General features: G+C 41.1%; 1 protein-coding gene across 1 annotated transcript in view; it reads right to left on the reverse strand.

Annotated features, from left to right (window-relative positions):
• Window positions 1-12,513: 12,513 nt before the first annotated feature.
• Window positions 12,514-24,376, reverse strand: part of SRGAP1 (SLIT-ROBO Rho GTPase activating protein 1) — a 276,189-nt gene continuing 264,326 nt past the window's right edge. The window contains exons 20-22 of the mRNA XM_061206565.1: window positions 23,064-23,198; window positions 22,591-22,930; window positions 12,514-17,734 (exon numbers count right to left, since the gene is read on the reverse strand). Coding sequence (XP_061062548.1) covers window positions 17,357-17,734; window positions 22,591-22,930; window positions 23,064-23,198 — 853 coding nt within the window. The 3' untranslated portion in view covers window positions 12,514-17,356. The remainder of the gene's footprint in view (window positions 17,735-22,590; window positions 22,931-23,063; window positions 23,199-24,376) is intronic.

Genomic DNA, 24,376 nt, shown 5'->3' on the forward strand with positions numbered 1-24,376 from the left:
GTTTTCCATTAGAGTTCTGAAAATGCTTATTCATTCAGTTCAGCAGTACAGTCAGTTACCAGAAACCTGTACTTGTCAGAGTCTTTTCCATGAATTCCTTGAAGATGAAACCCTTTTATAGGAACGTATTTGCAAAAGCATCAGAGTACACCCAGAACTGTCTGTAAATGACAAAAGACTTAAAAATGACCACGGTTAAAGATTTGATGAAAGTTCATAATAATGCAATTGACAAGGAAATTTAGTTATTTCTGAGATATACATTTTAAAGTAATAACTAGAATTATGACTTATAACATTATACCAGAACATATAAGATTTTTAGAAATTTCATGTAATGTCTGAAACATTAATATTAACATATTTCCATACAAATAACCCAATGAAAGTTTAGTATTAGTTGTTTTGTTTGTTTGTTTTTTTATACTGCAGGTTCTTATTAGTCATCAATTTTATACACATCAGTGTATACATGTCAATCCCAATCACCCAATTCAGCACACCACCATCCCCACCCGACTGCAGTTTCCCCCCTTGGTGTCCATATGTCTGTTCTCTACATCTGTGTCTCAACTTCTGCCCTGCAAACTGGCTCATCTGTACCATTTTTCTAGGTTCCACATACATGCGTTAATATACGATATTGTTTTTCTCTTTCTGACTTACTTCACGCTGTATGACAGTCTCTAGATCCATCCACGTCTCAACAAATGACTCAGTTTTGTTCCTTTTTATGGCTGAGTAATATTCCATTGTATATGTGTACCACATCTTCTTTATCCATTCATCTGTCGATGAGCATTTAGGTTGCTTCCATGATATGGCTATTGTAAATAGTGCTGCAATGAACATTGGGGTGCATGTGTCTTTTTGAATTATTGTTTTCTCTGGGTATATGCCCAGTAGTGGGATTGCTGGATCATATGGTAAATCTATTTTTAGTTTTTTAAGGAACTTCCATACTGTTCTCCATAGTGGCTGTATCAATTTACATTCCCACCAACAGTGCAAGAGGGTTCCCTTTTCCTCCACACCCTCTCCAGCATTTGTTGTCTGTAGATTTTCTGATGATGCCCATTCTAACTGGTGTGAGGTGATACCTCATTGTACTTTTGATTTGCATTTCTCTAATAATTAGTGATGTTGAGCAGCTTTTCATGTGCTTATTGGCCATCTGTATGTCTTCTTTGTAGAAATGTCTATTTAGGTCTTCTGCCCATTTTTGGATTGGGTTGTTTGTTTCTTTAATATTGAGCTGCCTGAGCTGTTTATATATTTTGGAGATTAATCCTTTGTCCATTGATTCGTTTGCAAATATTTTCTCCCATTCTGAGGGTTGTCTTTTCCTCTTGTTTATGGTTTCCTTTGCTGGGCAAAAGCTTTGAAGTTTCATTAGGTCCCATTTGTTTATTCTTGTTTTTATTTCCATTAGTCTAAGAGGTGGATCAAAAAAGATCTTGCTGTGATTTATGTCAAAGAGTGTTCTTCCTATGTTTTCCTCTAAGAGTTTTATAGTGTCCAGTCTTACATTTAGGTCTTGAATCCATTTTGAGTTTATTTTCGTGTATGGTGTTAGGGAGTGTTCTAATTTCATTCTTTTACATGTAGCTGTCCAGTTTTCCCAGCACCACTTACTGAAGAGACTGTCTTTTCTCCATTGTATATCTTTGCCTACTTTGTCACAGATTAGTTGACCATAGGTGCATGGGTTTATCTCTGGGCTTTCTATCTTGTTCCATTGATCTATGTTTCTGTTTTTGTGCCAGTACCATATTGTCTTGATTACTGTAGCTTTGTAGTATAGTCTGAAGTCAGGGAGTCTGATTCCTCCAGCCCCGTTTTTTTCCCTCAAGACTGCTTTGGCTTTTCGGGGTCTTTTGTGTCTCCATACAAATTTTAAGATGATTTGTTCTAGTTCCGTAAAAAATGCCATTGATAATTTGATAGGGATTGCATTGAATCGGTAGATTGCTTTGGGTAGTGTAGTCATTTTCACAATATTGATTCTTCCAATCCAAGAACATGGTATATCTCTCCATCTGTTGGTATCATCTTTAATTTCTTTCATCAGTGTCTTATAGTTTTCTGCATACAGGTCTTTTGTCTCCCTAGGTAGGTTTATTCCTAGATATTTTATTCTTTTTGTTGCAATGGTAAATGGGAGTGTTTCCATAATTTCTCTTTCAGATTTTTCATCATTAGTATATAGGAATGCAAGAGATTTCTGTGCATTAATTTTGTATCATACTACTTTACCAAATTCATTGATTAGCTCTAGTAGTTTTCTGGTGGTATCTTAAGAATTCTCTATGTAGAGTATCATGTCATCTGCAAACAGTGACAGTTTTACTTCTTCTTTTCCAATTTGTATTCCTTTTATTTCTTTTTCTTCTCTGATTGCCGTGGCTAGGACTTCCAGAACTATGTTGAATAATAGTGTTAAGAGTGGACATCCTTGTCTTCTTCCTGATCCTAGAGGAAATGCTTTCAGTATTTCACCATTGAGAATGATGTTTACCGTGGGTTTGTCGTATATGGCCTTTATTATGTTGAGGTAGGTTCCCTCTATGCCCACTTTCTGGAGAGTTTTTACATAAATGGGTGTTGAATTTTGTCAAAAGCTTTTTCTGCATCTATTGAGATGATCATATGGTTTTTATTCTTCAATTTGTTAATATGGTGTATCACAGTGATTGATTTGCGTATTGAAGAATCCTTGCATCCCTGGGATAAATCCCACTTGATCGTGGTGTATGTTCCTTTTAATGTGTTGTTGGATTCTGTTTGCTAGTGTTTTGTTGAGGATTTTTGCATCTATATTCATCAGTGATATTGGTCTGTAATTTTCTTTTTCTGTAGTATCTTTGTCTGGTTTTGGTATCAGGGTGATGGTGGCCCCATAGAATGAGTTTGGGAGTATTCCTTCCCCTGCAATTTTTTGGAAGAGTTTGAGAAGGATGGGTGTTAACTCTTCTCTAAATGTTTGATAGAATTCGCCTGTGAAGCCATCTGGTCCTGGACTTTTGTTTGTTGGAAGATTTTTAATCACAGTTTCAATTTCATTACTTGTGATTGGTCTGTTCTTATTTTCTGTTTCTTCCTGGTTCAGTCTTGGAAGGTTATACCTTTCTAAGCATTTGTCCATTTCTTCCAGGTTGTCCATTTTATTGGCATAGAGTTGCTTGTAGTGTTCTCTTAGGATGCTTTGTATTTCTGCGGTGTCTGTTGTAACTTCTCCTTTTACATTTCTAATTTTATTGATTTGAGTCCTCTCCCTCTTTTTCTTGATGAGTCTGGCTAATGGTTTATCAATTTTGTTTATCTTCTCAAAGAACCAGCTTTTAGTTTTATTGATCTTTGCTATTGTTTTCTTTGTTTCTATTTCATTTATTTCTGCTCTGATCTTTATGATTTCTTTCCTTCTGCTAACTTTGGGTTTTGTTTGTTCTTCTTTCTCTAGTTGCTTTAGGTGTAATGTTAGATTGTTTACTTGAGATTTTTCTTGTTTCTGGAGGTAGGCTTGTATAGCTATAAACTTCCCTCTTAGAACGGCTTTTGCTGCATCCCATAGGTTTTGTATAGTCGTGTTTTCATTGTCATTTGTCTCTAGGTATTTTTTGATTTTCTCTTTGATTTCTTCAGTGATCTCTTGGTTATTTAGTAACGTATTGTTTAGCCTCCATGTGTTTGTGTTTTTTTACGTTTTTTTCCCTGTAATTCATTTCTAATCTCATAGCATTGTGGTCAGAAAAGATGCTTGATATGATTTCAATTTTCTTAAATTTACTGAGGCTTGATTTGTGACCCAAGATGTGATCTATCCTGGAGAATGTTCCGTGTGCACTTGAGAAGAAAGTGTAATCTGCTGTTTTTGGATGGAATGTCCTATAAATATCAATTAAATCTATCTGGTCTATTGTGTCATTTAAAACTTCTGTTTCCTTATTAATTTTCTGTCTGGATGATCTGTCCATTGGTGTAAGTGAGGTGATAACGTCCGCCACTATTATTGTGTTACTGTCCATTTCCTCTTTTATAGCTGTTAGCAGTTGCCTTATGTATTGAGGTGCTCCTATGTTGGGTGCATATATATTTATAATTGTTATATCTTCTTCTTGGATTGATCCCTTGATCATTATGTAGTGTCCTTCCTTGTCTCTTGTAACATTCTTTATTTTAAAGTCTATTTTATCTGATATGAGTATAGCTACTCCAGCTTTCTTTTGATTTCCATTTGCATGGAATATCTTTTTCCATCCCCTCACTTTCAGTGTGTATGTTTCCCTAGGTCTGAAGTGGGTCTCTTGTAGACAGCATATATATGGGTCTTGTTTTTGTATCCATTCAGCAAGCCTGTGTCTTTTGGTTGGAGCATTTAATCCATTCACGTTTAAGGTAATTATCGATATGTATGTTCCTATGACCATTTTCTTAATTGTTTTGGGTTTGTTTTGTTGGTCCTTTTCTTCTCTTGTGTTTCCCACTTAGAGAAGTTCCTTTAGCATTTGTTGTAGAGCTGGTTTGGTGGTGCTGAATTCTCTTAGCTTTTGCTTGTCTGTAAAGCTTTTGATTTCTCCATCAAATCTAAATGAGATCCTTGCTGGGTAGAGTAATCTTGGTTGTTTCATCAGTTTAAGTATATCATCAGTTTAAGTTCCCTTTCATCAGTTTAAGTATATCATGCCACTCCCTTCTGGCTTGTAGAGTTTCTTCTGAAAAATCAGCTGTTAACCTTATGGGAGTTCCTTTGTATGTTATTTGTCGTTTTTCCCTTGCTGCTTTCAATAATTTTTCTTTGTCTTTAATTTTTGCCTATTTGATTACTGTGTCTCAGCGTGTTTCTCCTTGAGTTTATCCTGTATGGGACTCGCTGTGCTTCCTAGACTTGGGTGGCTATTTCCTTTCCCACGTTAGGGAAGTTTTTGACTATAATCTCTTCAAATATTTTCTCGGGTCCTTTCTCTCTCTCTTCTCCTTCTGGGACCCCTATAATGCGAATGTTGTTGTGTGTAATGTTGTCCCAGAGGTCTCTTAGGCTGTCTTCATTTCTTTTCATTCTTTTTTCTTTAGTCTGTTCCGCAGCAGTGAAGTCCACCATTCTGTCTTACCGGTCACTTATCCGTTCTTCTGCCTCAGTTATTCTGCTATTGATTCCTTCTAGTGTATTTTTCATTTCAGTTATTGTATTGTTCATCTCTGTTTGTTTGTTCTTTAATTCTTCTAGGTCTTTGTTAAACATTTCTTGTATCTTCTCGATCTTTGCCTCCATTGTTTTTCCGAGGTCCTGGATCATCTTCACTATCATTATTCTGAATTATTTTTCTGGAAGGTTGCCTATCTCCACTTCATTTAGTTGTTTTTCTCGGGTTTTATCTTGTTCCTTCATCTGATATATAGCCTTCTGCCTTTTCATCTTGTCTACTTTCTGTGAATGTGGTTTTTGTTCCACAGGCTGCAGGATTGTAGTTCTTCTTGCTTCTGCTGTCTGCCCTCTGGTGGATGAGGCTATCTAAGAGGCTTGATGGGAGGGAGTGGTGGTGGGTAGAGCTGACTGTTGCTCTGGTGGGCAGAGCTCAGTAAAACTTTAATCCAGTTGATTGTTGATGGGTGGGGCTGGGTTCCCTCTCTGTTGGTTGTTTGGCCTGAGGCAACCCAACACTGGAGCCTACCTGGGCTCTTTGATGGGGCTAATGACAGACTTTGGGAGGGCTCACGCCAAGGAGTACTTCCCAGAACTTCTGCTGCCGGTGTCCTTGTCCCCACGGTGAAAGAGAGCCACCCCCCACCTCTGCAGGAGACCCTCCAACACTAGCAGGTAGGTCTGGTTCAGTCTCCCCTGGGGTCACTGCTCCTTCCCCTGGGTCCTGATGTGCACACTACTTTGTGTGTGCCCTCCAAGAGTGGAGTCTCTGTTTCCCCCAATCCTGTGGAAGTCCTGCAATCAATTCCCACTAGGCTTCAAAGTCTGATTCTGTAGGAATTCCTCCTCCCGTTGCCAGACCCCCAGGTTGGGAAGCCTGACGTGGGGCTCAGAACCTTCACTCCAGTGGGTGGACTTCTGTGGTATAAGTGTTCGCCAGTCTGTGAGTAACCCACCCACCAGTTATGGTATTTGATTTTACTGTGATTGCTCCTCTCCTACCATCTCATTGTGGCTTCTCCTTTGTCTTTGGATGTGGGGTATCTTTTTTGGTGAGTTCCAGTGTCTTCCTGTCGATGATTGTCCAGCAGCTAGTTGTGATTCTGGTGTTCTCACAAGAGTGAGTGAGAGCACGTCTTTCTACTCCGCCATCTTGGTTCCTCCTCTCGTTTCATTCTTTTTTCTGTTCTGCAGCAGTGATTTCCACTACTCTGTCTTCCAGCTCATTGATTCATTCCTCTGTATCATTTAGTCTACAGATGATTGATTCCTTCTTGTGTATTTTTCCTTTCAGTTATTGTATTCTGCATCTCTGCTTGGTTGTTCTTTATACTTTCTAACTCTGTTTAAAAACTTCCATCTCTGTGCATCCATTCTTTTCCTGAGTTCTTCCATCATCTTTATGATCATTACTCTGAACTCTTTCTGGGTAGATTGCCTATCTCCACTTCACTTAGTTCTTCTTCTGGGATTTTATCTTGTTCCTTTGTTTGAAGATGTTCCTTTGTTGCCTCATATTGTCTAAGTTGTTACTTTTATTTTTATGTACGTGTTAGATTAGTTATGTTTCTTGACCTTGGAGAAGTGACCTTCTGTAGGAGAAGTCCTGACCATGCACTTTCCTCTTGTTACCTAAGCTATATGCTCTAGGGACTCCCCCCTAAGGGGGCCACGTGGGTCCTTCTCTTGTGGCAGACTGACTATGTGGGTGATCTGGTAGACTTTGTTGGCCCCTGGCCCAATTGGTTGCCAGGCCCTACCTTCTGTAGATGCTGCTTGCTGCAGGTTAGTGGGGCCTGGTCACAAGGTGGCTGACTGCAGAAACCCAGGGGGCCCTGGGGCTAGTGCTGGCTCATTGGTGTGTGGCATCAGGGTCCAGAAGACTCTGGGGCTGTTGCCCCCACTACTGGTGGGTGAAGCCGGTTACTGGGGTTAGTGCTGGAGTATTGGCAAGCAGAGCCACGTCCTGGAATCTGGCTGAAGGCCCAGGGATCCCAGAGCTGGTGTCAGATAGCTGAGGGGCAGGGGGGTTGGGGGGAGCTGGTTCCTGACACAGTTGGGTGTGTGTTCCGGGGTGTCCTGAAGCTTGTGTTGGCCTGCCAGTGGGCAGGGCTGGGACCCAGCTTGTCTCAGGGTAGGGTCTGGCCTGATATGGGCAGGCTGGGTCTGCAAGCTGTGGAAGGTGGTTTTCTTGGGTCTTATACCACATTTTCTTTATCCATTCAAATATCGATTGACATTTAGGTTGCTTCCACACCTTAGCTATTGTGACTAACGCTGCAATGAACATGATGCACAAATATCTCTTCAAGATTCTGTTATCAGTTCTTTTGGATACATACTCAGAATTGGGAGTGCTGGATGATATAATAATTCTATATTTAATTTTTTAAAGGAAATGCCATACTGTTTTCCATAGCAGCTGTACCATTTTACATTCCTGCCAACAGTGCACAAAGATTCCCATTTCTCCACATCCTCACCAACATTTGTTATTTTCTTTCTTCCTTCCTTCTTTCCTTTTCTTTTATTCCCCCTGACAATGGCCATCCTAACAGGTATGATGCGATGTCTCACTGTGCTTGTGTAGAACAATTTCTTAAAACACTGATGATGTCACATTCCTATTTGGAACCTTCCAATGACTCTCCTTGCACTTAGAATGACATCTAAATACCCTATTTTGGCCTCTAAGCTCCTCCAAAGTCTGGTCTCTATCCACTCTTTAGCCTTCATCTCCAGCTCCAGTTTTTCTTGCTTACACTGCTCCAGTCATGGTGACCTTCTTTAACTCCCTAACAACTCTGCATGGCCTTTTCACAGGGCAGTGGCCCATGCAGTTCCCTCTGCCTGGCCAAGCCTTTTTCTTTCTTTTCACCTGCCTGGTTCCTTCTCATCACTCAGATCTTAGCTCAAATTCTACCACCTCAGAGGTGACATTCAAACTGTCCCATCTAAAGTCCCCCTCCCAGACATTGTAAATCACCCTGTTCTGTTTCATTTTTACTTTCTATAGCAGGTATCAGCACCTGAAATTGTTTTGCCAAAATAAATAATTCGGTTTGTTCGGTTGTTATCCAACTAAGAACCATACTTCATGAGACCAGGAAGCCTGTATGTCTTGTTCACAGCCACATGCCCAGAAGAGAGCCTGACTGAATGAGAGTGAAGTGTAGTGGAAGCATGGAGGACGGAGCAGTGAACACCAGCTGAGAGATTTAGGGAACACTTCGTGTAAGATGTAACATTTTAGCTGGGTTTTTAAGTTTAAATGATTGCATCAGGCAGATATCAGTGAGGCAGGGGACATGTTGGGCTGAGGAATGGCCTGAGCTGCGGTGAGGAAGCTTATAGCCCAGCCCATTCAGGGCAAGGTAACCCGATAGGGCTGAGCATAAAGGTTCTCGAGAGGAAGTGGTGGGCAGTAAGGCTGAAGTGGCAGACCGCCAATGTGGCAGATACTGCATTCATTTCAGTTTTGTTAGTTAATGATATGTTAGGTTTGAAGGTGCAAAGATGAATGAGACATAGTTCTGGGTCTGTAGTGGGGAGCCACATATGGTTTTTGAGCAGGGGAGTGATGTGAGCATCTTTCAGGGGTCAGGATGCAGCAGTAATTACAAGCACAACCTCTGGGACCAGGTGGCTTAGAATCATATCCTGGCTCTACCACTGGCTAGCTCTGTGACCACAGCAAGTTCTTAACCCCTCCTGGCTTAGTTTTCTTGTTTGTAAGGATGATAATAGTCGTAGCTTTTTCTCTTGGCTTTCTTGTAAGGATTAAATTAATGTTTGTAGAATGGTATCTGGCACTCAATACAAATTAGCTATTTTTATGTAACATGTGTAAAACAATGTCTAGTAGATAGTAAGTTTTCAATGCTTGCTTGTTGGGTTTTTTACTCACTAGTTTGTTAGATCGTTTTCGTTTTTGTTTTTTTAAAGAAAGATGATTAACAGGAGTATAGAGAATCCTTGCGAAGGGAAGACAATGGACCCAGGAAAACTATGTGGGAAGATACTGCAATAGTTGAGGCAAAAAGAAATGAAGCACAGAACTAGGTTAAATCAGAGAGAAAAATCAGTAAAACATTGGATGTTGGTGGAGGGGAATGGAATATGTTTTGGAACACAAGAAAGTGGATTTAGTTTTGGGGTCTCTTGAGTTTAAGGTGCCTAGGGGAAAACCTCTGTCTGCTGTGTTCAGCTGAATTGATAGGGAGGGAGACATCTGAGATTGAGGACAAAGAGGTGAGTAAAACAGGGATTTCTACTCTGAAAATGAGGACATGCACTTTAACAAAGACTGTGGAGAATTTGGATTAAAACTCTCATTTACCTATTACATTGGCAAAGAAACAAAATGACAGTATTGTAAGCTTGTGTTCTGTACTCATACTTTGCCGGCAGTAGTGTAAATTTGTGCAGACTTTCTAGAAAACATGTTGGCAACATCATGAAATTTAGAGATGCTTATACCCCCTGACCCGGTTATTTCATTTTTTGGAGTCAATGCTAAATTAATGATCCAAAATGCAGACAGTGGTTATGTACAGAGCTGCTTACTACAGCTCTGTAGAACATCCAGTTGAAAAAAAAAACCTGCAAACAGGCTCACTCAGTGATAGGAAAATGATTAAATAAATTATGGTATGTTCATATGCTAGAATATTATGCAGTCCTTAAAAAAATCATGTTTACTGAGACCTGTAATATGAACTGATATGAGGGAGAAAAACCTGACAAGGATACACAATTATATGCACAATATAAATTCAACTCCACTAAAAATAAGCATAGTGTAAGGATTAGAAGACAATATACTAAAATGCTGCTGTGGATTATTTCTGTCTGGGAAATTAAGGCATTGGTTGATGATTTGTAGAAGTCTAGTAACTGAGTTTGAATTAGGATAATAGATTTTTGTCTTATTTAAAAATTTTCCCTCTTCTCCGAATGCATCTGCTAATATTCAGTTACTAATGCAATAATCATCTTTGGCTCACAGTCTGTACCTTCTATTTGAAATCCTGATCATGTTGCCTTTAAAAAAAAAAAATGGATGCAGTCCATCCATCAAAGGCTTAGAAAGCCAAATCTCATTTTCAAATTAGTTAATATCATATCATTGTATAATTTCGAATATGCCACCAGACTATTGATGATGCCTCCCTCTCCCCTAGCTTACAGACATGATCGTTCATTTTCATTTAGAGAGGCACAATTTTTACACAAGAGATTCCCTGGATATGTCAAAGACAAAAGATTAGTACAGTGCATCATCATTGGGAGGATAATTCATCAGTAGTCCTCCCTTCAGCTGCACACCCAAGCAGCTAAAAGAAAGCCAATCATCCCAGGAGTGCACTTGACAGAGGGTGCACTCTGATGTGTAGGAAGAGGGCACCCGCTATTCGCCAGCTGGATTGCAAATATCTTAACTTCCTTCAAGATGTTAATGTTGAATAAAGAATGTTGTCTCAGGGTTCCAGGAGGACCAGTCTCTCTCTCTTAAACACACAGACACACATTTTGATATCCAACCTGGTCCCAGCTCTCCGGCCACTCTTGCTAAGGACTAATCTTGATAAAATCACCATTTTTCACTGTAGAAGGCAAGTTTTCTATCTACTATATAGATAAAAGTCTACTGAAGAATGATGAACCTCACCATGATTACTTCCCAAAGGTATCTTAACCCTATTTTCCAAAATCCAAAAGGGGATATATGGCCCATGGAATAGAATTTGCCATAATTTTTGGCTTCCAGGACTTGTTGGGCATTTTAGATCAAGTCTGGGAATTTTCTGCTTGAGTACCAACTACTCAAGATAGAAGCCAGAAAACTCCCTTTCCCTGCCTTCCTAATATTCTTACAGGGTGCCGGCCTATGAGCCGTGGGAGCTGACAACCATACTCACGTGGGACTCTAATTCAGGCGTGAGGGATACAGGCACACATGGGGAGGGTTGTGGCAGAGGCTGAGGCTCGTGGATTTGAGGATCGTAGTGAGGGAGATGCAGGACAGTGGGGCTTTCCTGGAACAATCCTATAGTCTGACTTGGGCATTTGTTCCCATGAGGCAGCCTCTAAATCCAACTCTTGGGTCCTAAAATGGTACCTACCTGCTTTCAGATAGGTGTTCCAGTCAATGGCTTAGTTCAAAGTCATTCCATCATGTTTGGGGAAAAGATTTCCTTTAACAGCTGGGTCTTTTTTTTTTTTTTTCCATTAATTTGTCCATGCTTAAAGATTTCTGCATATAATACCCAAAGTATAATCAGGAAATACTAAAATAAAACACCAAGCACATTCATATAGAATTCTATACAGCCATGCATACAAATACCTAAAGTTTAATTAGGAAATACTAAACTATACATATTCATATAGAATTCTATACAGCCCTGAAAATGTAGAAAACTACCGTTATTTTTAACAACATGGACTCTCCCAAACATAAATTTCAAGAAAAGAAGCCAGACAGAAAATCTACACACTGCGAGTTCGTTTGTAGAAAGTTAAAATGACAGGCAAAACCAAACTATGGTGTTATTCGTCAGGATGTTGGTAACTTTGGAGAGGCACAAGCCTAGCTTCTAGGAGGCTGATAATGTGCTATTTCTTGATCTGGGGGGTGGATAAATTAGTGTATCAGTTTGTGAAAGCTCTTACACTAATGATTTGTGTACTTTTCTCTATGTATTTTATGCTTCAATAAAAGTTATTTCCCCTCAATTTATGTTTTTTTTACAGCCCATCAGTATTCAGTCTGGTATATTGCTGATACAATCTGCACATTGCTGATACAGTTTTACAAAACTATATTATGTATTGCTAGTCCTCAAGAGTTAGGAAAAAAAGCTAAGTTTGAAGATAAAATATCCATACATGGGGGAATTCTAAACATAGTCTATACCTAAGGATTGCATTTCAATGTATTCAAATGAAACCCAAAATCAGCTTGACAAGGTTTACTACATCAAAAACTCCTCAAAGGAAAGATTTCAGTCTGGAGTGTTTAGGACTGTGCGCTCTCAGACTCTTAGTTAAGACTCTCCCAGCCCCGTCTCTCTTATTACAGAGGGGTCTCCGAACTATGCTTCTAAAAAACCCTGGCTTCATGGACAAGGCTCTGTGCATGAGGCCTCATTTTCAAATTCACAAACCAAAATCAAAGATGAAAACTTTTTTTTTTTTTTTAAAAAGGTAGTTTCGTATGATTTAACGATTTAAGGCAACTCAGCTCTGGTGGGGGGGGGAGGGGGGAGGGGGCGGGGTTAAATAGTGACTAGAAAAAGAAAGGAATGAAAACACGGCAGAGAATCAGACCATCGGAAGCCGACAAAGGCAGCCAGAACTATCTTATTTATTATAAAGATACACCATGAAGAACAGACCTGACTGTATACTGAAGCCTGGAATGGTACATGCCAAAATGTACAGTACTTATACATAAAAGTGCATTGTCACAACAGATTAACAAAACGTTTTTTTTTTTTTTTTCTCTTCCAGAACTAGAAAAGCATCCCCCTTTACTTTCACCTCAGAGACGAGGGAATGTCACGGTAAGAGGCAGTACAGAGCAGAGGCGAACAGGATGGCCGTCAGCAGCACGTGAGCAGGGGAGGGGAGGGGGGCGATTTGCGGGGGACCCGGAGAGTGACTGTGGGGAGGGAAAGGCACAGTCACGGCTAAGAGGAAAACAACACGTCTGATGACCATGACCTGACCATGACCGACAAGGATGCAAGACAGGACAATACTGAGCACCGAGGCATGAAAAGGTGGGGATGGAGAAGCAGCTGGGAGAGAGTGAAGGAAGTTTCAAAACAGTCAAGTGGACGGAGGAATTGGGGTGGCACTTGGGGGAGGAGGTGGGCGGGGCAACAGTAAAGAACAAGGCTAAAACTCCTCTAAAATAGAAAGGCACTTTCACATGTACATACTACAGATGTACATTGACACGATCAGGTAACAGTCACAAGCAGGAAGCCACCAATACTGCAATTAATCAAACCGACAGGAAAGGACAATACTGATTTAATTACGTGGGCAGGAGTTACCCTTAAGTCAGTAGGTAAATAGCAGTCTCTCCTGTCACACAGCCACCTACTATACTTTAAACATCTATAATAACCATCACACTACACATTGAACTCGGATGAATGTTCTAAGGGGGGGGCATTCACAAATGCACGGTTTATATATTTTCTTTTACTAAACAGTTTCTAAGATAAGCATTATGGAACCCAGAACAATTATTTAAGCATACAAAATTCCCTATGTAATTTTAAGATACAGGTACCATTTTGATTATACTACGTAGACTTTTTTTTTTTTTTTTGTAAAGAAAGTATACTAGGGTGGGTGAGTGAAAGCTCAATCTCCAGTTTATTTTACTGATTTGAACAAAGCTGTGCCAGTCACCCTGCCCCATGCCTGACACCCCAGCCCAGCTGGAGGTTGGCTTTTAGCTCAGGGGCCAGTCTCCAGTCGTGAGCTCATTCATACGTGGGAAGAGACTTCACTTCTAAGCTGCCCGTGCCTTGGAGCCTATATGGCAGGTAACTCAGAGCAAGACTCAGCCCCAAGCGCATTTCCTGCATCCATGGCCCCTCAGTACTGTGGTCAGGAATAAATGTCATCCCAAATCTGAAGTCTTCTAAACCCAACAGAACCACAGGCTCTTTAACTTTGGATTTCAGAGGCTGTGATTACTAAAGTTTCTTCAGTTTATAGACCCCAGAGGCTATGCTTCATTCCCAAATGCTAAGGAGACCACCATGTCCCCCCCCCCTTTTTTCTTTTTCTTAATTAAATTATAAACCCATTTTTGGGAATGGCAAAAGTACAAAGACAGAAAACTCATACAATTTGACCCTTGGTGCTCTATATCCATTGATCACTGTTCATGTTCATTGCTGTAGATTAAGTGGGACCCTCCTGTACATGGTTCTGTGGATTGCTCAAGGGGCACCAAAGTCAGATTACATTGTGTGAAAATGTGAAAAACTGTTGAACAATGGCGTTTATGCCACACTTGAACATGGAGCTCTACAAAGGGCCATTCAATGGATTGAAATAATTTACAGAACACTCATCAGGAAACAGGTACTAAGAACCGTTCACTCTATCCTAACGACCCACTCCAAGCATCCCCACCCAAACAGAAAGGCCAATTTGGTAAATCTACTTCAGTGAGTTCTGTGGATGGGACGTGAACGTTCATTTAGTTATATCAGCTGTGAATACATATTCTTGTGTAAGTGGAGTCAGGTAATCTTTGTAGAACCATCATTTACCCATCATCAAAATGACCCACTTCCCAAACTGCACATGAACCATTAAGATCCTTGAAACTGGGGCATAACATCTCAGGGACTTATTTTCTTTCTTCTCTCCCCATTCCTTGTGCCTTCCCACCTCCCCACGGTGGGCTACACCTGTGGCGGTAAGGAGGCCCACATACAGGTGAACCCTCTCAGCTGCTGAAACTTTTAAGGAACTTACTGGGTGTTATTCTGGATCCTTTGTGAAGTGGCCACTTTGCCTTATCCTTGGAATCTGAAGGCTTTTACTAAACAAAGTAAGGATTAGTGAGTCCTTACTCACTCTGAGGTCACATCCTTCCCTGGGAATTGGGAAAAAAAAAAAAGCCTCAGGGTGACAACAGAGTTATAGAGAGAAAAGACAGAGACAGGTAAAGAAAGGGAGCGATGGGAGAGTATTCGGAAATGTTTCCTGGAAGAAGGCACAGCCTCTGAGGCTCTGAGGTCTGGAGCAGCATGTCCTCTGCCATCCGAGGCAGCGGAGTCCTGATCTGGAGGGTGGAAAGGCAGTCCTCATTCCATCGCAGGTGTCAACAGCAAAGAGAGGAGACACTGGGGAGGATTACCAGGGAGAAGTCTGAAGAAATGAGTTTGCAGGAGTAAGATCTGAAAAGCTAAAGTTAAACCTTGTAAAAGAACCCTTCAAAAATTAGTAAGTTCAAAACACCTCTGCCCTTTTGATGCCCTCTGTTAACATCTTACTCATCCATCAAATAAGGAAGTGGTTTTTTAAGAATCCTCTTTAATTTCTAAAAGATTTAAAGTTTCCTCCCCCATTACTTCCACCCTTTTCTGTTTCTGTTTCCCCATGTAACAACAGAGAATTAGAGACCACAGTGGAATCTAGAAAGAACTGGGAGATTATCTTAGAAGTTTCAGTTTCCTAGAAATTTGGGAAGGTTGTTTAAAAGGGTTCGTGCTATTCAGAGCTCAGTCCTGGCTGGGTTTCCATGGTGCCCAAAGGTGCTGAAGGACCACTAAAGTTCAAGGGAGAGGGTGGGGGGTTGCACAAGATGCTGAGCTGGGCCTCTTTTTCAAAATGGGCAAGAAGGATGTTGTAAAAATTCAGAGGTTTACAATACCTGGAAATATTATACTTGAAATAATTTTTTTCACTATTTAATCCATTTGTGAAATCAGGCTGCAGGCAAGCAACCAGCAGTGTGACTTGGAAAGGTAACAATATCTCATAAATGTAACCTCTCTTTGCATTAGAATGATTAGACTGGCAAACTGAGGTAGAGATCAAAGTAATGATCTTGATTTTAGTACAAATCCCCATTTTTTCCACATTGATGCATTCACCAATGAGCTGAGAAATCAAAGTCCGTACTGTAACTCTTAGGTGGGCATGCAGTTGGCTGCCAGTTTGAAATCAAAGTAGTCCAGAGGGGTTAGTTCTGGCCACCCATTTTTCTGAAAACAAAAAACCAAACAAAAAACCCCCCAAAACCAAAAAACAAACAAAAAAACTCTTCCTCAGTAAGTTCAACGACAGAGTAGATAAAATGCTCATAGGTTTACAGATGGTATAAGCTGCTGCTGGTAGGACAGTGGTGATCTGTACCTTAGTAAAAACAACTGAATTCAAAGCAATCTTTTTAAGATAGAGGAGAAACAGAGCATAAATATGGGCTAAAGAAAAATTGTCTATGGGTGAGGATGTCAGAGAAAGAGGGTGTCAGTGGAGTTCAGCTGACTGTGTGAGTGATGTAGAGACCACACGGAGAAAACAAAAAAAGCCATGGTTCCAGGGTGCACAACTGGGAGGAAGTCATCCTGGAACCATGAGGTCATCCTCCCACCTTGGCTGCTCTGGCTCTTACGCCAGTACCGTAGCTCAAAGAGACAAACGCCGAGGGGAGCTGGGGATTCAATTTAGGATCACCAGGCCTCTGTAGCACGTTTAAAGGAACCCAGGTCATCTTGTCAGGGGAAGGGAAGGCCGGCGAACCAAGGACTTGTGCACTGTCTGCTTTCTCCGTTGCCACAGAGGAAGACACGGGGGCTTAGGGGAGCTAGAAGTTATTTTCTAGGCAACAACAGACCTCTGAAGAGGGTCATGGAGTAGTGTAACCAGAAAAAATTAGACTGTTCTAGTCTGCAGTGAATGCAGCGGATGGACTTGGAAACCCTCCGGGGCCTGATCAGGCTTGGGGAAAGAGTCACAGCAATAGCTCTGGAGGACTGTCCTTTCCCAGGTTCAGTTCAAGCAGTAACTGCAGAGGTTCTACCCCCTCCTGCTGAGACTTTCACCTGGACCCAGGGAAACGACTGTTACGAAAGAGGCAATCATCCTACTCATTCAGGCGGTGGGCTGCAGCTCGCACTGGGAATACCCCACTGTGACAACAGCAAGTCTGTAGCAAGAGCCAGCCCCCCGCCCCACTGCATGGAATAAGAGGTACTCACTGTCAGCTACCAAACAATGCCATTGTCACCTTTAGCCTTACCCCGAGTGCCAGAGACCAACACTGGTTACATTCCAAGGCCTGGAACTCAGATCCTCCTGCCTTTGGATTCAGACGCTTCTGACTCATCCAGGCTACACTAAGCCTGAAGCACTGTGCAACGTGCAGGGCAGAGCGGTGTTGCCTTCATTACAAATGGTGCAGCATTGGATTTTCAAGTAAGTCTAAGTGTTTCTATTGTCTTTAAAATGACACAGGATATGTCCAGTTATTAAAAAAAAAAGGATGAAATTACAAAATACAAATGCCCGTGTTAATTTAGCTAGTCTCAGACATTACATTCGAGAACACAGAGAAGCCAAAGGGTCTCCAGTTATAAGTACACGACTAAGGAAAGTTAAGGATTGTTGACTTTTGTCACTAATCCATTTTCTCTTTCTAATCACCTCCCCATATGCTTGCTCAGTTGGTTTTTACATTGTGCAAGACTTGTCTGCTGGACCCTGGGAAGGTGGGGTGGGCCCTACGGTAGGGTTTGTTTTTGGAAGAACAGCAGGTTTCGGCCGAAGGGCTGGGGGCTTCAGCTGCACGCCCATTCTGGGCGCCACCATAGGCTTGAAAGTACTCATTGTGTCACTGGAGGAGCTAGTGCTACGTCGAATCTGAGGCTCCGAGCTCCTGAGGACAACGTTGTGCAAAGGGCTGAGAGATTCCGTGGACGTGGCAGGGGTGGGAGAGTTTTTCACTTGTTCTAAGGTATCCAGCACCACATCGGGGGCATGCTTTGCTGTACTCTGTCTCTCCAGTTCTCGGAGTTCATTCAAAGCAGTGTTCATCGTCTCTTCAATATCCTGTTGAAAAATAACCAGAAATGAGAGATGGTAAGTAACTAAACTTATTGTGATCATTTTGAAATGTATAGAAATATCGAATCACTATGTCATGTAACAGGAATTAGCAGTGTTGTAGGTCAAGCATACTTCAAAAACAAACTCACAGAGAAAGAGATCAGATTTGTGGTTCCCAGAGGCGGGGGGTTGCGGGGATGGGCAATTGGATGAAGGCAGTCGAAAGGGACGAACTCCCAGTCATAAGATGAATTAAGTACTAGGGATGTGATGTACAATGTGATAAATATAATGAGCACTGCTGTAGGTTACATATGAAGGTTAAGAGAGTAAATCCTAAGAGTTCTCATCACAAGGAAAAAGCATTTTTTCTTCTATTTCTTTAATTTTGTATCCATATGAGATAATGGATGTTCACTAAACTTATTGTGATAGTTATTTCATGATGCACGTAAGTCAAATCATTATGTAGTACACCTTAAACTTATATGGTGCACCTTAAACTTATATGGTGCTGTGTGTCAATAACTCGATAATTAGCTGGAAAAAAAATAACCAGAAAGAAAGACAGACTAGGCTGATAATGAATACTAATGTATAGAAACCATATACTTCACTTCAAAGCAAGCAGACCAGCAAAAGCATGACGGTTTTAACACCAGCCTGTGGAGTGTGTAAACCTAATGCCATCTCACATGACTACCGTGACTCGGAATGTGCAGGAGACAAGAGATGCGATGGCGCCAGTGGCTTAAAGAGCCACACAAGCAGCACTGGCCATTCTGAGGCACGTGGCAGGCTTCTGGTGGTTTTGACCTTACATGCTGACATCTTATATGGAATTCTATTTCAATCTGTGGTAAAAGATGGCTTAAATTTAGATACCGCAACAATTTCTTAAGAAATAAAAGTGTATAGGCATGAAAAATCAGGCTTCATTCATTCAACAAATAATAATTTTTGAGCACTTACTTACTATATACTTGGCTAACTCCTAGCAGTTCTTCAGAATTCATTTTAAGACTTCCCCTGATGCTTTTGTCCAGTGGATCTCAATGGAAGTGGTACTGCCCCATAGAGGGCATTTCTGTAATATGGTGTATGTGTATGTGTATTTTTAAATGTCAAAATAACCAGGTGGCATTATTGGCATTTGGTGGGCAGGGGCCAGAGATACTGGATACCTTACAAGTGTCCTGGATAATTTACATGCAATGAATTGTCCCATATCTCGTTCAACTTTTAAATGTCCTCCAGACATTTATGTAGGTGAAAATTTTTTTATAATAGTCTGAGTCTAGAACCTAACTTTCTTATATATAAACACAAAATATTTTTTTCATGGTGTTGTCTAGGAATGAAACTATCATGTAAATTATAGTCTGCTTTGATTAGAACTGTATGACCGAGGGTGGTCCACCATTTTAGAAAAACAGTAATTTTTTTCCATAATGGGAACACCATTATGGAAACTGAGTCGAGACTAATTAACTTAATGATACTCTTACATCAACGTATGTTTTTGATTGTATTTATGGTAAGTCTACATGTAGGTGAAAGCATCTCACTACTTCATTTGTCTTCTAATGTAGTTAAGCATTCTGAAATACATTTCTTTTAATACTAATCTCCTTTTGTTTTTCCTTTACATTGTATTTAGGGCTTTATATGTTTAAAAAAAATTGGCACATCATCAGTTTTTCAGATAATAAAGGGGGAATTACAAAATATTTGTTTGTTTTAAAAAGGTGAGGTGTGCACCATCGACAGATGAATGGATAAGTGAAATGTGCTGTATACGTACAATGGATTATTACTGGGCCTTAAAAAGTAAGGAAATCCTGCCACATGCTACATTAAAGGCATTATGTTAAGTGAAATAAGCCTGTCACAAAAAGACAAATACTGCATGATGCCACTTATATGAGGTGGTCACATTCACAGAAGCAAAAAGTATTTAGAATGGTGGTGGCCAGGGCCTGGTGGGAAGGGGAAAAAGGGAGTTGTTCTTAGATGGGTATAGAGTTTTTTAGTTTTGCAGAATGAAAAAGTTCTGGAGATCTGTTACACAGCCATGTGAATACACTTTACTGACCTGTACACTTAGAAATGGTTAAGAGGGTCAGTTTTACATTGTTTTTTTTTTTTTAGAATTAATTAATTAATTTATTTTTGGCTGGGTTGGGTCTTCGTTGCTGCGCGTGGGCTTTTCTCTAGTTGCGGCGAGCGGGGGCTACTCTTCACTGCAGTGCGCGGGCTTCTCATTGCAGTGGCTTCTCTTGTTGCGGAGCACGGACTCTAGGCACGCCAGCTGCAGTAGTTGTGGCACCCGGGCTCAGTAGTTGTGGCGCACTGGGCTTAGCTGCTCCACAGACTGTGGGATCTTCCCAGACCAGGGATCGAACCTGTGTCCCCTGCATTGGCAGGCGGATTCTTAACCACTGCACCACCAGGGAAGCCCCACATTATGTTTTTTATACACTGCCCCTCCCACCCCCCAACACACACACATGGTGGAGTACTGTGTGAGATAGGGTGGGTGGAGAACCACTGCCCTGGTCTGATGGAAATACCTCTTCTCCATATTCCCAGGGCTTCTTCCACTCACCTGGAGCATTAGCCTGTGGCCCTGCACAGCAGCAACTGATTTCCATATCTGCCTCCCCCACTGAATTATAAGCACCTTCATGCAGCAGCTGACTGACCATTGATTTAACTCTGTGTCCATAACGCCTAGCATGGGAGCTGCCATACAGTAAGTGCTCAATAAAGCCTTGCTAAATGAATAAATGAAGATCCAGTGATCACATATGGATATGTAAATTTTTTAAAAAAAGCTCTATCAGGGATTCCACTGATTTGTTTACTAAAAGAAATTGCATGTTTTTGGTATGAACACCATGATGGCAGGCTTACTTGTCCTCATGGGAAAAATCTGAAGATGAGAGATGGAAAGATAAAGGACACAGCTGGAAGCCATATTGTGAGGATGACATCACTTTTCAAGTGATTATTTTCATATGTGATTTCCATTTGATGCTAAATATATGGATTTGTTTTTTACAACAAGTATTTGCCCCAGAGAGAACGTGCAGAGCCTGGTTTATCTGTCGAGTTTTTGTTTTTATGATTTACAATGAAAGGATTTTGGTTCTAGAAGCAAAAGGGTTAAAACAGACCTTATTATACCTTCCCACCACTAAGCTCCTATTCCCTGTCTCTCCAACCTAAATGCTGTTCCACCTGCTTATTACAAGGAATGATGTTATGGATTATAGCCAAATATCACTGGTTCTAAATAGACCTCAAAGGACTCTGCATTGCACTTCAAATAAAAAAAAACCCAAAAAGGTCAAAAGTCTTTTTGGTTTTTGCTGAAAAACTGTTGTGCACTTAAAATTGGTTTAATTTTGTAAAAACGCATTAAACTCTCCACACAATCTAATTTGCTATCCAAAATTCTTTTTAGTTAGGACAATGAAAATAGCTTGGAAATTTGTCATAGCAAATGCAGGTTTCCTTGAGTGCTTTTTATTAAAAATAATCCATCTTTAATACTTCCCCATGTTTGTTTCATTAATTTCTCACTTTCTTTTTTGATCTATTCCGTTTTTAAGCTTCAGTGATACCTGGAAGACACTTTACTCAAATGGTGAACCCTGAATCTATTCACCTCCTTTTTCACTGGCCATACACATATTTTCTTCTTTTTTTTTCCATTGAAGTATACTCGATTTACAATATTGTGTTAGTTTCAGGTGTACAGCACAGTGATTCAGTTTTTTTTTTTCCTGTCATACATATATTTTCTGATGGTCTGTGCTGTAAAAAGACCCAGAGGGAAATAAATGGTAGAACGATGGAAAAACCCATTAATACTGTTTTACTTTTACTTTGTCAATTCTTTTTTTTTAAAATTAATTAATTAATTTTATTTATTTATTTTTGGCTGTGTTGCATCTTCGTTGCTGTGCACAGGCTTTCTCTAGTTGTGGCGAGCGGGGGCTACTCTTCATTGCAGTACACAGGCTTCTCATTGTGGTACACAGGCTTCTCATTGCAGTGGCTTCTCTTGTTGCAGAGCACGGGCTCTAGGTGCGTGGGCTTCAGTAGTTGTGGCTCGCGGGCTCTAGAGCGCAGGCTTAGTAGTTGTGGCGCACAGGCTTAGCTGCTTCGCGGCATGTGGGATCTTCCCGGACCAGGGCTTGAACCCGTGTCCCCTGCATTGGCAGGCGGATTCTTAACCACTGCGCCACCAGGGAAGCCCTACTTTGTCAATTCTGATCATTAGAAAAAACTACAAGGCCCTTCTCTGCAGTCACTATTGGGAAGTGAAGACACACATGCATTCAGGAGTGACAGAGGAGCCAAACTTGCTGTTCTTCAAACAAACAGCCAACCATCATTTTCTCACTTCATTTACTGAGTAATCCACCATTTCCTAAGTTGGAAGTGTCACTTTCATCATACACTAAAAATGTTGTGTTTGTTTCAGGGCTCTCCATTCTGTTCCATCAATTTGTCTGTTTTACTAGCTCTAGCATGCATTTAGGATCTGGTAGGGCTAGTCCCTCCTCATTCTTCTTCTTTTTTAGAATTTTCCTGGCCATTCAGCAATGATGGGTTTGACTGTCCTGGGTCCTAAGTTTCTGCCGTGTCTTTGTTTAAATCACTATGAACCTAATACACTTGGGCCCTTCCAGTATCACATGGCCTTAAATTAAAGAATGGGTTAATTTCTTTTCTGTTTTCTTTAGTTGATTCTATACAAAAGACATGGCTCCAGAAAGTAACTCCTGTACGCCTCCTTCATCACACACCGGTACTTACCATGCAATATTCTATTCAAAGCAGCCTACCTGAGCGATTGTCTCTGGGTCCAGTGGCTTGTGGTCGTTGAAGCCTGTGTATTGCCCTGATGATGTGGACCTTCTAATAGGAGGGCTGTCGATCTTCTTGAGGGAGTCGTGGCGGCTGATGTTGGTCAAGCTGCCGTGACCTGGCCGACGCCTCCTCTCAGGACTGTCATTATTGAGGCCACGGTTCTGCAGCAGGCCCCGGGGGTGACTGCCCAGGCTTGGGGACCCCAGGTCAATTGAGGAGTTGGAAAGACCATGTGGGGGATGGAGAGGGCAATGGCCATCACTGGTCCTGCCAGGACGCCTTACTGGAGGGGGTGGCTCTCCTCTTTTTCTTTGCCTAGACAGAGACAGAGAGCGAGAGAATAGGAGAGGTTATCACAGAGGGTAATTCTGCAAGGCTGTGGATGCCATGGCTCCTCAGAGCCCCTGGAGAAGTGGAGGTTCAGGAGCCTGGTGACCACTCCACCTACCTGGCTAAATAGCCATCAGGATGACGGTCTGTTGGGGAGTTCATGTCCTTGGATGAAGACTTGTCTTCAGTCACTGGCCCACTGCTGGCCTCGCTGTCGGCCTTTTGGCTCAGAGTGTCTGAAAATGTATCATCCCTGAAACAATGAGAATCAAGAGTGAGGGTCTTTTGCTAGATGAATGGGGACAAAAAGTAAGTGATGGCATTTATGTATGTAAGTCTTTCTCTTACTAACATAACTTTTTTCTTTTCACTATAAGAATAATAACATTTCATGGCAGATAAATTGGAAAATTCCGAAATTCCGATAACAATCGCCAATAATATAACGTAACATCCAGAGACAACTACTGTTCGAATTCTAGAAAATATCCTTCTATGCTTTTCTTCTCTGCCTGGGATACATATCTACATGGATGTCCACAGGTATGTACAGTATTTATACTATAGATATTTATATGTTTATGTACTTTAGATATATATGATTGTATGTCTGCATACATACACACATATAATATTTCTTGCATTCTGAGAGACAAATTTTAACATTTTAAAACTTAGGCTGAATCAGTCACTGTATACATTTTATGTGGTATTTTTCTCTTTTCCTTGAAAAGCTGTTCATAAATTGGTGCTGCATTGTGAAATACTGTAGTCACAAAATTAAGATTACACTGTACATGTTATTTTGTAACTTGTTTCTTTCACTTAAAATTATGACCAGATGGGAAGATGTCTCTTTAAGTATTTTTGAAAGTAGAGCTTTCTCATCAGCAAAATTAATAAAGAAGGCTGAAGATGATTCTCTTTAGACTTGAAGTCAGTATCCTCTCTCTTGGAAATTTGGAATTGAAACAGTAGACAGGCACCAAGAGAACGGCCACCACTGTTTTTGGAATCAGCAGTGCCACTTTAGCTCCTAAAGCCATCCTCTGCACAGGGTATTTTTCTAAGAACCTGAATGCTTCAGAAGGTGTCTCTCACTAGTCCTTGCTCCAGACCTTCTAGGAGAGTTTGGGAAATGAGAAGCTGTTGGCCCTGAAGTACTGTTAGCAAAGACCCATTAGCAAGGTGAAGAACTGTGCCCAGCTCAGAAATTTTTGCTCTGTAATCCCTTCTGCTCTTTTCTCACGAGACCAAAGTCATTTTAAGAACAATAGCTGCTGGGCTTCCCTGGTGGCTCAGTGGTTAAGAATACGCCTGCCAATGCAGGGGACAAGGGTTCGAGCCCTGGTCCAGGAAGATCCCACATGCTGCGAAGCAGCTAAGCCTGTGTGCCCCAGCTACTGAGTCTGCTCTCTAGAGCCTGTGAGC

This window comes from Eubalaena glacialis, chromosome 11 (genome assembly GCF_028564815.1).
Source record: "Eubalaena glacialis isolate mEubGla1 chromosome 11, mEubGla1.1.hap2.+ XY, whole genome shotgun sequence".
NCBI classification, from domain to species: domain Eukaryota; kingdom Metazoa; phylum Chordata; class Mammalia; order Artiodactyla; family Balaenidae; genus Eubalaena; species Eubalaena glacialis.